The sequence below is a fragment of the Seriola aureovittata genome, chromosome 16 (assembly GCF_021018895.1).
Source record: "Seriola aureovittata isolate HTS-2021-v1 ecotype China chromosome 16, ASM2101889v1, whole genome shotgun sequence".
Lineage (NCBI taxonomy): Eukaryota > Metazoa > Chordata > Actinopteri > Carangiformes > Carangidae > Seriola > Seriola aureovittata.
The window spans coordinates 13,064,903-13,078,690 of record NC_079379.1 but is presented as its reverse complement, the minus strand read 5'-3'; the positions used below and the strand labels follow the sequence as shown (position 1 = coordinate 13,078,690).

The window sequence follows — 13,788 nt, the reverse complement described above, 5'->3', positions numbered from 1 at the left end:
ACAGGTAAATGTACACACACATACTGACTGAAAAGGCCACGCAGCTTCACAATTGAATGCAGTCGATGTTTCAGCGGTCTTGTGATAATTAATGGAAATGTCCATGGGTTCAGAAAAATATAATCCGTTTTCATTTTCCCCTTAGGATCTCGGGGTCATGGGACCGGCCTGTCAGAAGCATAGAGAGCCTGTTGTTTAGTTTTTATTGCCATGTCAACAGTGGCTCTCTGTTATTCTATTTCTAGAGCTGACTAATTCTGTTCTCAACCTTTTTTTTTTTTCCTCCTCATGTACCGTCACAGTCCTAATCAGATGAGCTGAAGAACGCTGTTATCACACCACCACGATGAACTTGGAATCATTGATGATTAAGGTTTGGTCTCTTTTCCTTTCACAGTGCGACTGCCAGAGCACTTGTTTCAACTCCATTACTTTCAGCTATTTTAGCCCACTTGCCAGCTAGTTTTCCCCATGTACACTGAAATGCAATACGTGGTGTTCGGGTGCATCTTTGACGATAACGATACAATATATCGGATCTGACAACTTAAAGCTTATAAGTGTCTTATATTGCTCCTAAACACCAATATGTGAAGATATTTAACCATATCAAAATTCTATTTAAATAGCTGGGCTCCACAATCTTGCCACATGTCTGGACTCACTATAGTGCACCCTCTCAACATACCCTGCTGTTCTGTATCAGTATTGCAGGGTGTCTGTGTGGGCTACAGGCACAGCAGCCACAAGGGGGACTTTTTGGGCTGAACTGTGTCTCACACACTGCATCATACTAATAAAGTATGAAAATGACTTGAATGTCACTTTGTATATGTACAGAAGAAGTCACAAAAGTGCAGTAGGGAGGCACTGCAGATGCTGGCACACTTTTATACAGAAATTGTTTATTTCAGTACATTTGTGAGATCTATGATACATTTCCAACTCTTAAAGTTACTTAAAGAAATCCACAAGTTTATATAAAAAGGATCTACAGAACAACAAAAACTTTAGGCCATCAGCTGATCACATGATGGGGTAACAAGCATAGAGTGCGATTCCACACTGGTTGCGTCTGTTTCGAGCCATCTTGATGTAGCCTTCATCTCCGTAGTTTACACCCCAACTACAATCAAAGCACATTCAATAATTAAAAACTCCCCCCTCAATAACCAGGTCAAGGAAAGTGAATATAAAATTCACACTGAACAACACTTTTCAGACCAACCTGTTTTTGACCAGCCAGTAGTCATGTCCTCTCTCATTGCCGTATCCCACGGCCAGCACTCCGTGGTTCACGTCACGACTGCATCTGTGGTCGATGTACACACCTGTTGGGCCACAGACAGAAAGCAAAACTCAGCTCAAGTTGAAACCAGACTTAGATCACGGGACAAAAACTCACTTCCTCACACCTAACCAAGATTAAAAACTTATTAAGAAATAACCACTCACCATGACGGTAGAAGACAAAGTTTGGCCTGGAAGCATCGACTGCAACAGAGATGGGGCCGATGGTAGCCAAGGCCACTTTTAATTCAAATTCATTTCCCTCCGGTAACAAGCCAAAGCTGGAGCAGTTAGCAGCCCGATACTGTGGGTTATACTTGCAGTGACCAGGCTGCAAAGAAAGTCATGTGCAGGGGAATTACTGCATGTTTTGACAAAGGCTCATCTAAAAAGCTTTAACTACAGTATCGGAAATTTTAAACATGCACTGGTTGACCATTTGACTCACTTTGCCAGTATAAGGGTAGGCTGCATTAGAATCAATGCCTTTGTTTTTAATAATATACTCGAAAGCATTTGTCATGAAGCCGCCGTTGCACCCGTGGTTGCCGTATTTTGTGGAGCAGTCCACCAGATTTTGAGGACTGAGGGACATCAGGACACCAGTAGATTTCTTGAGTTGCCCCTCAAGAGCTCCAACTGCACTGAAGGCCCAGCAAGAGCCACAAGAACCCTAGAAATTACCAGAAGTTTGTCATGAATGAATTGTAGGCCAAACCTTCTAACCCGTCACTACACAAGACCAGTCCAGATGTTCTGTGTTAACTTGTACAGACACTTTAGGATATAACTCACTGGGACCTCACCTGCATTTTGACTTCAGTGACCAGGCCTTTATCCCTCCAATCCAGTGATGCTGGTAGAGAAGTATTGACCCTGATGGACTTGGAAGGACTCCTCTCCAGGTCAGAGGGCACGACAGTGCCCGTCAGCATGCCTGTAATCTCCTGAGTGGTCTACAAAAAAAAAAAACAACAACATGGTTTTATGGAGGCACACAGTAGTTTGATGAAACAAAAATAAAAGTAAGTAACCAGTTGTCACCAGGTCTCCCAGGTGGTTCATTGCTAGTTCGTATGTATGTAAACCCAGCGATGCCTCCAGGTTATGGACATTAATAATTTCCAGGTTTTCTTCCCATATCCGCCTGCGACCCAACTCCTCAATCTGGAATACAGATCATTAAAGAAATGTCAAACAGTTAATATATCCACCACAAAAAACAGTATTTACACTGTGCGTGACAAAGAAAATGGATAATGTTAGGGTTTCTAGTTATGCAAATAAAAAAAGTTTTCCTCCAGACAAAAGACATTGTGTTTAGTCACTAGTGTAGATATAATTGAACAGGATATTACACCTGAACCTAATAATTTAATCCAAAACTATAAACATAGACCTAACAAATAGACACCCTCTAGACAAAACAATATTATTAAAGTGACTTGGTTGACAGAGATTCAAGACATTTACCTGATGTGAATACACTTTTTTATGCATTTTCTTCCATAGCTCCCAGTGTCGATCGAGCTGTGAACTGGTAACGGCCGCTGCAAAGCCACACAAAATGGTGAAAAGCAGGCTCCGTAACATAGCTGTGTCTGGAAAAGGAAGAACTAGTCATTCAACCAGAGTCAGTGAAAACAAATGTTTTATAACAGACTGCAGGCCTCATGGTTCAAGCCTTGATTGCGCAGCTGCAGGAGACTCGGACACCTCCAGGTGATGACAATTAACATTTAGACGCAGTGGAAATAAAACTGGTCCAGAATCAGTAGATTAGTAAAGGTTATGCTGGAGGTATTTAAACATGAACAACAATTAGAGAGGGGATGTATTTTATTTTGTTTTGGCAAAAATTTGGCAGATAAGTTATTTCCAATAATTCAGGTTAAAAAAAGTGTAATTTTCTTTTAAGTGTTCTCAGTTAATTCAATGTGATTCTAAGTTTATCAACAATAAACACACTTGTAAAACCTGTTTTTGCAACACTCATCCAAGTTACCATACACAGAGAAAATAGATGGAGAAAACAGTGACACCCGAGGAACAATAACAAGGAAAATGAGATAAATAAGACACGGTGATGCTGATGAGTGATTTTTTTTTGGGACTAAACAGATGGAGCTAGTATACAGCAGATAAGAGATATTTTATATCATCAACAGGTTTATTTAAATCCATTAAGTACATTTTAACACTGTAAAAATATTAATATTTAAATAAACACATCAAATATATAAAACAGTGTAAAATCTATAAGATCTATAAATTACAAAACAGGTACAAAGCAAACACTCTTTTTTCTGGTTTATACGTGTCCATTCAAGAATTCAAAACATCACTGAGAAAGGCAAATTCAATAATTTTAAGAAATTAACTTTTAATACAACTTTTCTTTTAGTATTTTTGACACTCAGAACAACACCTACAGTTTCATTGTTAAAAATAAAAAGCCCAAACATCTGGTCTCTGATACTAAATTAAATAAGATAAATTCTACTGAGAGATGATTCAGGTGACAAGTCACAGTGTTGGGTAGATGGCAAAGCTGGCAATGCCACAGAGATTTCTCTTATTCCTCGCAAGTCGGATGAAGCCTTCCTCTCCCCACTCGGTTCCCCAACTGAAACCACAAAAACAGTCAATTTAATATCACACACTACACTCACACTCTGAAGTCACTACTTTCTTTTATTTCTTTTCACATGTGGGGTAATGGGGTAGCAATTTTTCATAATCATCCAGTCAAAAAAAAAGACAAGCTCACCTGTTTTTCACAAGCCAGTAGTCTTGTCCTCTGTCTGTGCCGTAGCCCACGACCAAGACGGCGTGATTTATAAACCTTGGGTTGCAGCCGGGGGCATTATATAAACCTAAAAGATCCGTACGTTTAGTAACAGTGGCTGAGAAAAATGAAATATAAAGTGATAAAATGTCATGAACCCTCTGTTACCCTGATATTGGCGTTACTGCTGACACCTGACACTTCCTGTAGCTTCAGGGGTTACAGAGTTTCTGTCTGCTAAAGTAATCTAGCAGTTCATTTCATGCTTTAAAGCCACTTCTGCCCCAATTTTGTTGTTCATTCCTTACACCTTGCAAAAAAAAATCATATTTCATATCTGATCCCATTTGATTAAAGGAATAATCAATAATTAATTTTGCAAACATTTAGAAAAAGAAAGAGTCATTGTCCTTGTCAACTCATCCATAACTCGAAATACAAATATGCTTTGTAAAATCTGTATTTACAGCACACAAGTTTTATAAATATAAAGCTCATGGACAGTTGTGACAAATTTAGTCAAAAGTCTATTTTGGGAACAGTATAAATACTGGGGCAACAGTATTTCAGCAGAGAAAACTGCATTATTGCTGCAGTGTGAGTGCAGTGTCCATGCACCTATGCACATCTCCACATCCAGAAGCCTTCATCCTCACCTCCTCGGTAGTTATGGAAAGATGGCAGCATGGCGTTCACGGCCACAGCGACAGGACCTACTGAGGCCACCGCAGCCTGCAGGGCCCTCTCATCTCCTCGTGGAAGGATGTGGAAATTAGAGCAGTAACCAGCCTTTCCTTTGACAGAGTAGCGACATTTCCCATTCTACAAATAGAAATGAGATTTACAAAATATGTTATCATTATTTAATATTATATTATATTTTATAACGCTAGACTGACAGGTGAATGAGCAGTGCGCATCAAGATGGTTAATGGAGGAAACATTGGAGAGACTCAGCCACATATTTGAGGCTCAGTCAGACCGAGACTCAGGAGTTTGTTGAGGAGCGAGGAGACGTATCAGAACAGTTAGCATAGTTATTTGTTCATGTTGTTTGTCAGACCTGTAACTGCCAGAGGCTGACACAGTGTTAGTGGCTGTGCTAATACAAACTCTCGCTCTCTGTACTGAGAAGGTTGACTGGTGACCGGTCAAAGAGCAGTGCGTTGTCAAGATGGTCAGCGTTAGAAGAAAACATCAGAGAGACTCAGCCACATGTTTGAGCCTCAGTCAGACTGAGACTCAGATGAGGAGTGTGTTGTGCAGCAAAATCATCGACTAGCAGATATGTCAGACCGGTTAGCTCAGGTAGCATCTTTTACTTGTTTACTGTAACTGCCAGAGGCTGACACAGTGTTAGTGGTTATGCTAATGCAAACTCTCGCTCTCTGTACTGACAAGGTTTTGGCTTTATTTGGCCCCCCCCCCCGTCCCTGTAAGTTGACATGATTGATTCCTTAGGTTATATGACATGAATCCTTGGCTGGGTGGGCGGTGGAAATACGAAATCAATAAAGAAGGAAAGAAAGAAACAAACAAACAAGGAAGGAAGACAGAAAATGCGGCCTTCATGCTTTCTGAGGACAACCTGGTGTTCATAGGGGTAAAATCTCTCTGAGTCGACGCCTTCGTTGCGGATGACGTATTTGAAGGCTTTCGAGATGTATCCTCCTTTGCAGCCGTGGTTTCCATCGCTGGTGCTGCAGTCCACCAGGTTCTGTGGACTCAGGGGAACAAGAACACCTGTTCGTTTCTTCATCTGCCCCTCAAGAGCTCCCAAAGAGCTGAAGGCCCAGCAGGACCCACATAACCCCTCAAAAAAACAAAGGGAAACATTACTTAGTTTATTGCCACTGTTTTTTTCCCCGTTAGATTGTATTCATTTCCCCCCTTTAAAAAGCGGATCTCACTTGGTTTTGGACGGGACTGACCAGGCCGTTCTTCCTCCAGTCCACATCCTGAGGCATCGATAATCCGCTCACTTCCTTAAAAGTGCCATTTGTGAAATTAGCAGGCTCCTCCAGCTTCAAGCCGTTCAGCTTCTCATTGATCTCCTCAGCTGTCTTAATAGAAAAGAGGGCTGGTAAATATGTGGAAGAAATATGCACATGATAGAAACATTACAATGTCTAAGATTAGTGATGATCTTTTCACTGCAGCACTTAAATTTGGACCCATTTCTCATTGAACTGTTGTTTCTTTACAGCAGTTTAAGGACACAGTGCAATACATTTCAGCGTGCTAAAAGTCCATCTTGAATTTAACAGCCTCTCCTAAAAAGTTCTCTATGGATTACTTGTACTGAAACTCAACTCATGGTCATAAATGAGCTCTGCACCTCCCTCCTAGAACCTCGCCGGGTTATGAATCTGTGTAGAAACTATTATAGTCAAGTTTTTATGTTGGACATGTTTTCCTTCAGCATAAGTGACACCAACATGCGCTCATAAAATTAACCACAACTTCCTCCGATTCTTATCATAATTTCAACTTCTGCCTTCAGCAGAAAGAGCATAAAGTTGACTACAAATCCAACGTCAGCTTTATTGTATTTATCATGATGCTGCATAAAGTCCAGCACCTCTCCTCTTAGCCTCTTACAAATGATCTACACTTCAGCTGTCTATTCATCTCCAAGACAACTATAACACACTGTCCTTCTCTGGGGATCTCTGACTAGAGGCCAAAAGCTCGAGTGTGTCCCAAACATTGTTGCCAGTTTCCTGCAGAGTTAACACGTCACGCCCATACAAGGCTCCACTCCTCAGTCCTGCTGCCGTCTTCAGGCTCAAAATAAAATAAGATCTAAATCCTCCTCTTTCCAGCGCCTTCCAGTGCAGCTTTGTAAACACCCTCCCTCCATGCCGTATCTTCCTTTTTACTCATACAAACCTTCATTCCCGCACGTAGGTCAAACAATGGCCTGATCAAAGAGACCACACTGAAACATGATCCCTTCATCACTACCAAAAAATATTTTTTTCTGTCACGCATATGTATAACTGCTTCTTTGCATTGCATTTTTTGTGCATACTATCCATTTCTAGTCCTTCACAAAGCAACCATTTATGTTTGTTTTAATAACAGTAGTTTTCTTTTACATAATTATTAAGATGAATCACTTTGAAGTCGATGCCAAAACAAAAGGCAGTTCCACTGTATTTCTAAACTATTTTTTTTTTCTTTTTATAAATTGATGTAACTTAGTTAGCCTTCCCACATGTGCTGTAGGTCATATAACCAGATTGGCCCAGCCTATACAGGATTAAATTAATCAGATTGTATAAAGGAAGATTAAAGCAGCTCTATAGGTTAGGGTTTAGATTAAGCCTACGTGGTGCAGGTTTAAATGCAGATTAACAGTGTTGGTCAGTCGACCATCTTGCACCAGCAAAGGTCAATGAGTGTCAATGCTCTTCAGGTTATGATGTCCAGTGTTTGTCTGCACAGGGCCTGGGAGGCAGGGCGAGGCAGTGCGGGGATATGTGGAGACCGCTGTTTGTGCCAAAATGTTTGTCGTGTGCTGTGTAACCACCAGAGGTCTCTCTCATACATTTCTGTCCTAAGCAAACCCCACTCTGGTTCTGTAATCTGTCAGATGACAAATCTGACAAATCTTGAATATCTTCAATAATGGTTTCCTCAGTTCTACTGCAGATTTCTGTCAGCCAACAAACTCTGTACAAGCTATAATTTAGTTTACTATTGGCAAGTAATAAGCACAAGATTCATCGAGCAAAAATAAAGACAGTTATCTGCACGCTTGCTATGGAAGTGAGAGAAGTGTATAAAAAGTGATTAGAGTAAAAATAAAATAAATAAAAGATAAAAGTTCGAGTTTGTTAGATTTTACTCTGCAAGGAGTTTTAACTTGAAGCTCAGAAAAGTACAAATAAAAGATTATCTGACTTTTTCTTATGTATCTCAACATTTCTTGTGCTCTTGTGTAACTGTGGTTGTGAACTGTTGAAATCCAGTGACAAACTGAGAAAAACTGATCTCAGAGCAGGTCAAAGTCTGTCACAAAGAAAACGTGAACTAGAACTATTTATGTGAGTCCAGATGACACTGAATTATTTATCTGCATATCTCAACCTACAATGATGTTTTGAGAAAATCCAGACCTGTCTGTCATGATGCAAAACTGAAAAGTTAGGAAGGCCTGTTTTCTCAGCAACAGAAACTAAAAAACCACAAGCTGTCATGCTGGAGCAGAATCCTACCATGTCAGCCAGGTGGTTCAATCCCAGAGTGAAGTTATGTTTTCCTGCTGATGCCTCCTGGTTGTGTCTCAGCACCAAGACCAAGTTCTTCTGCCACACTGCTCTCCTGAAGATGATCTCCGTCTGAAACAGAAACACTGACTGAGTGATCTTTCCACCGGCGTGGGTGAGTATGCGTGTGTGTGACAACAGAGAGAAAAGTCCTACCTGATTATCATAAACCCTGTGATGTTTGATTTTCCACTCTTCCCACATCTTATTTAAAGGTGATGAAGAATGGCCGAGGACCAGGAAGGCCAGAAGCAACACCACACACAAAATGTGCATCCTGCAAAGGAAAAAAACAAAACAGTCACTTTAAGGGAGCAGATATGACCCTCGTGTCTTTCTATAGAGCTGAAACTATTCGACTAATCACTTAGACAACTGACAGAAAATTCACTGTCAGTAAATGATTAAATGATAAGATTTTGCTGCTTTTCTTTGTCTTTGTGTGACAGTAACCTCAGTGTCTTTGGGTTTTGGACTGTTGGTTGGAAAAGCGTGAGGACGTCACTTTGGCCTCTTCTGGGAACTTATGATGTGCATTACACGAGCAAGGTTACAGCCACAATTTTAGAAAAACGTTATGATTTGAACCAGACGAGAAAAATACAGTTTCAACATTTTGTAATTTTGTATTTTTAATTCAGCTAACAGTTCAGGTTTGTATTCTGTGAATTTCCTCTTTCAAAATTCAGCAAAAGCAAAGCAAGCGCATCAGAATCTTCCTTAACCATCGAGAGAATGATGAAAGACTCAACTCGATAAACCTTTTGAGATTCATCATACGGTACATGTTGAATGTAAACTCCTCAGGATGTTAGCATCAGTCGCTGCATCAACAGCTGATTAGCTTCTTTCTGCAGTAGAATATAGTCACATATAAACACAAATCTTCAATAAAGACTGCACTGTTATATGTGCACAGTGCACAGTTCAGCTTAACAAATCTGAAACCACAACACGCAGCACTGCATGCAATATTCATAGGTGCATGTTTAGAACTAAAGGGAGGAAGTTGGAGCCTGTAAAACCTTCACGTAAAAGTTAAATAAGAGTCAGACATGTTTGCTTTGGCTATTTTACGCTGCTGACTTTTCAAATTTTCTTCACCTCAAAAAGGAGAAGTTCAGACCTGTTTCACTGTAATCTCTGAACTCCTTTCTCTGAAAATTGCTTTTGCGCTTTTATTCATCCACACACTGTACAGTCGTAAACTCTGACAAGCATTTGACCTCCACACACTCTGCACACTGCACACAAAATCAGCCCAGGCAGTTTTCACACTGTTAATTACAACAAATGAAAAGTTTACCTCGTCGCACGCCAATCAGCAAAGTTATTCTGCCCAGGGAAGAAAGTGCACCCGTTTTGAACCAGCCTTCACACATTAAAGAGGAAGTATAGTTTCCTTTAACACACAGTGTGTTTTTTTTCCAGTGCATCTGCTCTCTGACTCATCATGTGAATCTAATTTACTACCAGCTGCGGTTGCCAAAAACAGTCTTCCAGTATGAGAGGTGGAAGTCACAAAAGTTACATGTTACAAATGTCTGTAAAATAAACCGTCTGTGGGGAACAACAAAAGTGGAAAACAAAAACAAAAAACTGTGGATGAGAACATTTAGAAATCATTTAACAAATCAAAGGATGATTTGTGAACATAAAACTGTAGGTAAATTGTAGAATTTTAAAATAGTTGAAATAATCTATCACCATTTTCTTATTACAGTAATCACTTCGTCAACATATTGAATTGTGTTTGACATTGCTGCTAATGCTACTGCTAATTTCTGTCAGTGTCAGTTTGTGATGAGAGAAGCAGTTAGTTTGAACCCTCAGAGTAAAAGACTAAAACTGTTATTATCAGCTGTTACGGAGTGGACCACGTTGTTTGTTAGTGCTGGTTAGGAACACGTGGTTTTTCTATTGGCTAAGGTGTGCTGCTATATTGTGTGTTTCCTGTTTGCGTGAGGGGCTGTGGTGTTAAGTGTTCAGTCACGAAAGCTTATTTGTCCTTCAGTGTACTTCTTTAAGATGCATAGGTTCAAAAATACAACAACATAAAAAGAAAACGCATCATAAAATAGTCTGTTTATTTAACAGACATTTGATTTTTGTGCTCAAGTTGCTGCTGTCCCATTACATGCAGGCTCATGCTGTTAATAAGGGTACAGTTTGGTGACTTGTAGTGGGCGGACTGACAAAGTGCACGTGATGATGAAGAGTTGTAAACGTGTGTGTCATACTGTGATCGCAAAGTCCTGTTGGAGTGTTACAGTTACGGTTTCTCTTAATCTGTAGTTAATCAAAACACAACTCTTTCTGTCCAAAGGGAACTAAATCTGCCTGCTACATGTACTGGACTATATCTTGGCCTGGAGCAGTGTTTTGTTGTCAGGCAACATAACCAACCATACAACCGCATCATGTTGTTTTTACATTGATTAAAGAAAAGCTGGTAATATGATAATATATTATTGAGTGAGCTTTACAGGTGCCAGTAGGCTCATTTTGTTACTTTTGGACAAAGCCAGACTAGCTGTTTCCCTCTGTCTCCAGTCTTTATCTCAGTCGAGCTAAGCTGAGCTGAGGTAACCAGCTGCGGGCTGTAGTGTTTCACAATTTACCAACAAAGCAAATAAATAATATGATAAATATAAAAGAATATTCCCCGATTTCCAGTCATCTCTTTTCTTTAATCCATCTAATAAAGGCAGAGGACCAGAAACATCACGGGAGTCATCACTGCAGGGATCAACAATGACGCAACAATATGATAATAAAAGGACAGGAGGATATTATGCAATGAGGAGCTTTGATTTGGCCGAGGCTGTAATTGGCGTTCATCTCTGATCTTTCTCTTCCTGGATCCGGGGGTTGGACAAAGATTCGCTGATGAACGCAGGTTCCCTGAGGTACCAGATGGTAAGTTCCTGACTCAGCACCCGCTCTTCTTCTGTGGTGGTGATCATCCTTTGGGTCAACACACCACATAATCCTGCAGCGAAGCAGAGAGACAGACAGTTCTACTCAAACACCTGATTGTTTCTTCTTTTTTTTTTTTACTTAAACAACAAAGTGTTTGAAAAATAGAATTTACATGTGGAGCAATGTGGGTGTACTGAGCAGCTAAAACACAGAGTGCAGAAATTTACAAATGAATGTGCACTCGTTATATTTATGAGCCAATTATTCAAGTCTTTCAGAGACGTGGGACGATATTCAATCACAGAGGGGAAAAGAAAAGCATTCTTCAGTCAAATACATCAAAGAACATGTTACCACCCACATCTTCTTATTGAAACCTGACAGATTTACTGTAAAGCTAATTTTGAATTGAATCAGCTGATGTGTTCAAAAGCACCTGCTGTTATATAATTGTAAGAGAGTGGATTCAGGGCAAATGGAGCAACTGAAAACGAATTCATATATTTACTTTGATTTCAGTCTCTTCCTTCATTAATTGTTAATAGATGGAAATATCATGATTGCTGAAACCTATATCCCATCCTGCAAGTGCTCCAGTTGAAAATGACCTACTTTGTCAGTAACTGTCAGGCCTGCGAACCCAAACTTGTAGGTAACCTGTTGTTGAAGAACCTGCAGAAATACTTATTGCACTTCCTCACACAGAAGCTCGTTGTCCACATTTCTCAGCCAGGTCGCCTTGGCCAACTTGTTCTATTTTTTAAATGACGCATATATTAGACTGCACTGTGCTGTCACTTTTATTCTCCTATTTTATCCGTATGATTTAATTTTAGCTTATTTTTTAACTTCAGTTTTAGTTTTTAACACCCATGTACATTTCCTTTTATATTGCCTTGTGTCCCTGTTATGTATCGTCTTAATCCCTTCTTATGTCTTATGTACAGCACTTTGAATGGCCTGGTTACTGCTGAAAGGTGCTGGACACATAAACATGCTTTCCCTTTTCTTTCATTACACCATGGTACATAACATATTTAATTGGAGTAAGAATTAAGGGTTTTTTCCATTATTAGTTGTTATTTCATTATCACTTACAACAATATTAATATTATTGTCGATGTAGTTGCCCATTCTTGACAGGGAACAAGCAGGGCTGAAAGTTTGACGTCAACAACCAGAGAGAAACAATAGCTTGTTTCAGGGCTGTGCAGAAACCTTTAGATCTGTGCAGCTGCTCAAAGTAAAAAGAAAAAAGGGAACATGCAGCAAGATTTTAAAACACCATACACCATCATAATTTACAGCATAACCTGTTGAAATAAAGCAACCCACATTCACACACAGAATGTGACATGGTATCTTACAACAAACGACGTCACACTACAACATTGCTCGCCACCTATCACCTAAAACAACTGGAGAACTGTTGCCTACAATGTCGCCTAACTGTTCACCAGAACCACTGTGGTCAGGACCACTTTCAAACTTATGTTGCATAACTGATGCACGATGTGAAGGGGATGCTGTTGTGTAACGATAATACTCATGGCATGTGATTGTCAAAGGACAAAACAGCGGAAGAATATACAGAGTGCAGGGCATACACACACACACACACACACACACACACACACACACACACACACACACACACACACACACACACACAGTGAGAACCATCAAATGGAATTAGCTAAATTAGCTTTATGGCTGCTTTGAAGTAAAATTTTACATTCTCTAAATTGGTGGACAGAAATTCACTTCATCCACGTCAGAAGAAAGTAACTAAGACACAAACAGAGACCAGCTTGTGATGGGGTCACAGCAGCCGTGATGCTTTTCAACATGTCAACCCATGAGTGCTCAGTAGTTATTAATACATGGTCTTCCCCTAGGAGATAAATAAAGTGTCTATCTATCTATCTATCTATCTATCTATCTATCTATCTATCTATCTATCTATCTATCTATCTATCTATCTATCTATCTATCTATCTATCTATCTATCTATCTATCTATCTATCTTATTAAATGACTATTCAGTACTAATGGGCCTTCATTTTGATGAAGACTGCAGAGTTACACCACTACTCAATGCTGCAGAAGACGTCTGTGTGGTCATTTTGTCTGAGGTAAAGGTAATTAAACCTGCTCAAGTTTTAATAAATCAGTGTCAGTAACTTTAAACAAGACAGCATTAACAAAATGACACGTGTTAGGACCGACAGACCAGTTGTGATGGCGTTTTGCAGCATGATACTCATACTAATAATCCAGTATTAGTAATATATCTGATAGGTTTCATCTGACAGTTTTTTTTTTTTTACCCCTAAAGCACCAGCCTTTATTCACTTCTGGCCATGAATTTACAAACGAAAAAAGTAGATCATTATCCAACTTTCAAGTGGCTCTGACAGAAAGAAAGATAAAAATATGTTCCTTTATTTCCAAGTGTCAGCGCATAAAATCATTCCCATCTGTTGTTGCTCCTAAATCTCTGCATTTGGCTGA

The 13,788-nt window shown here is 39.7% G+C and overlaps 2 protein-coding genes across 3 annotated transcripts; both read right to left on the bottom strand.

Annotated features, from left to right (window-relative positions):
- Positions 1 to 888: 888 nt before the first annotated feature.
- Positions 889 to 2,894, bottom strand: LOC130184311 (cathepsin S-like). Its single transcript, XM_056400249.1, has 7 exons — positions 2,764 to 2,894; positions 2,335 to 2,457; positions 2,097 to 2,246; positions 1,739 to 1,963; positions 1,456 to 1,621; positions 1,229 to 1,331; positions 889 to 1,126 (listed from the first exon to the last, which is right to left on the bottom strand). Exons 1-7 carry the CDS (start codon positions 2,881 to 2,883, stop codon positions 1,027 to 1,029), a joined length of 987 nt encoding a protein of 328 aa, XP_056256224.1. The 5' UTR covers positions 2,884 to 2,894; the 3' UTR covers positions 889 to 1,026.
- Positions 2,895 to 3,086: 192 nt separating this feature from the next.
- Positions 3,087 to 9,739, bottom strand: ctss1 (cathepsin S, ortholog 1). 2 transcript variants are annotated; one of them, XM_056400247.1, is made up of 8 exons: positions 9,659 to 9,739; positions 8,509 to 8,629; positions 8,302 to 8,424; positions 5,989 to 6,141; positions 5,667 to 5,891; positions 4,735 to 4,900; positions 4,061 to 4,166; positions 3,087 to 3,916 (listed from the first exon to the last, which is right to left on the bottom strand). In XM_056400247.1, exons 2-8 carry the CDS (start codon positions 8,626 to 8,628, stop codon positions 3,817 to 3,819), a joined length of 993 nt encoding a protein of 330 aa, XP_056256222.1. In that variant the 5' UTR covers position 8,629; positions 9,659 to 9,739; the 3' UTR covers positions 3,087 to 3,816. The 2 variants fall into 2 exon arrangements, with proteins under 2 accessions (XP_056256222.1, XP_056256223.1); XM_056400248.1 differs by lacking the exon at positions 3,087 to 3,916 and having other exon boundaries at positions 4,089 to 4,166; positions 4,697 to 4,900.
- Positions 9,740 to 13,788: the final 4,049 nt, after the last annotated feature.

Excerpts from the sequence above, each read along its gene's own strand:
- LOC130184311 (XM_056400249.1), bottom strand. The coding sequence starts at position 2,883 with ATGTTACGGAGCCTGCTTTTCACCATTTTGTGTGGCTTTGCAGCGGCC. Across the intron at positions 2,247-2,334 it reads TGAACCACCTGGGAGACCTG|ACCACTCAGGAGATTACAGG; the intron begins GTGACAACTGGT and ends TTTTTTTTGTAG. Across the intron at positions 1,332-1,455 it reads CTTTGTCTTCTACCGTCATG|GTGTGTACATCGACCACAGA; the intron begins GTGAGTGGTTAT and ends GTGGCCCAACAG.
- ctss1 (XM_056400247.1), bottom strand. The coding sequence starts at position 8,628 with ATGCACATTTTGTGTGTGGTGTTGCTTCTGGCCTTCCTGGTCCTCGGC. Across the intron at positions 6,142-8,301 it reads TGAACCACCTGGCTGACATG|ACAGCTGAGGAGATCAATGA; the intron begins GTAGGATTCTGC and ends TTTTCTATTAAG. Across the intron at positions 4,167-4,734 it reads TTTCCATAACTACCGAGGAG|GTTTATATAATGCCCCCGGC; the intron begins GTGAGGATGAAG and ends CGGATCTTTTAG.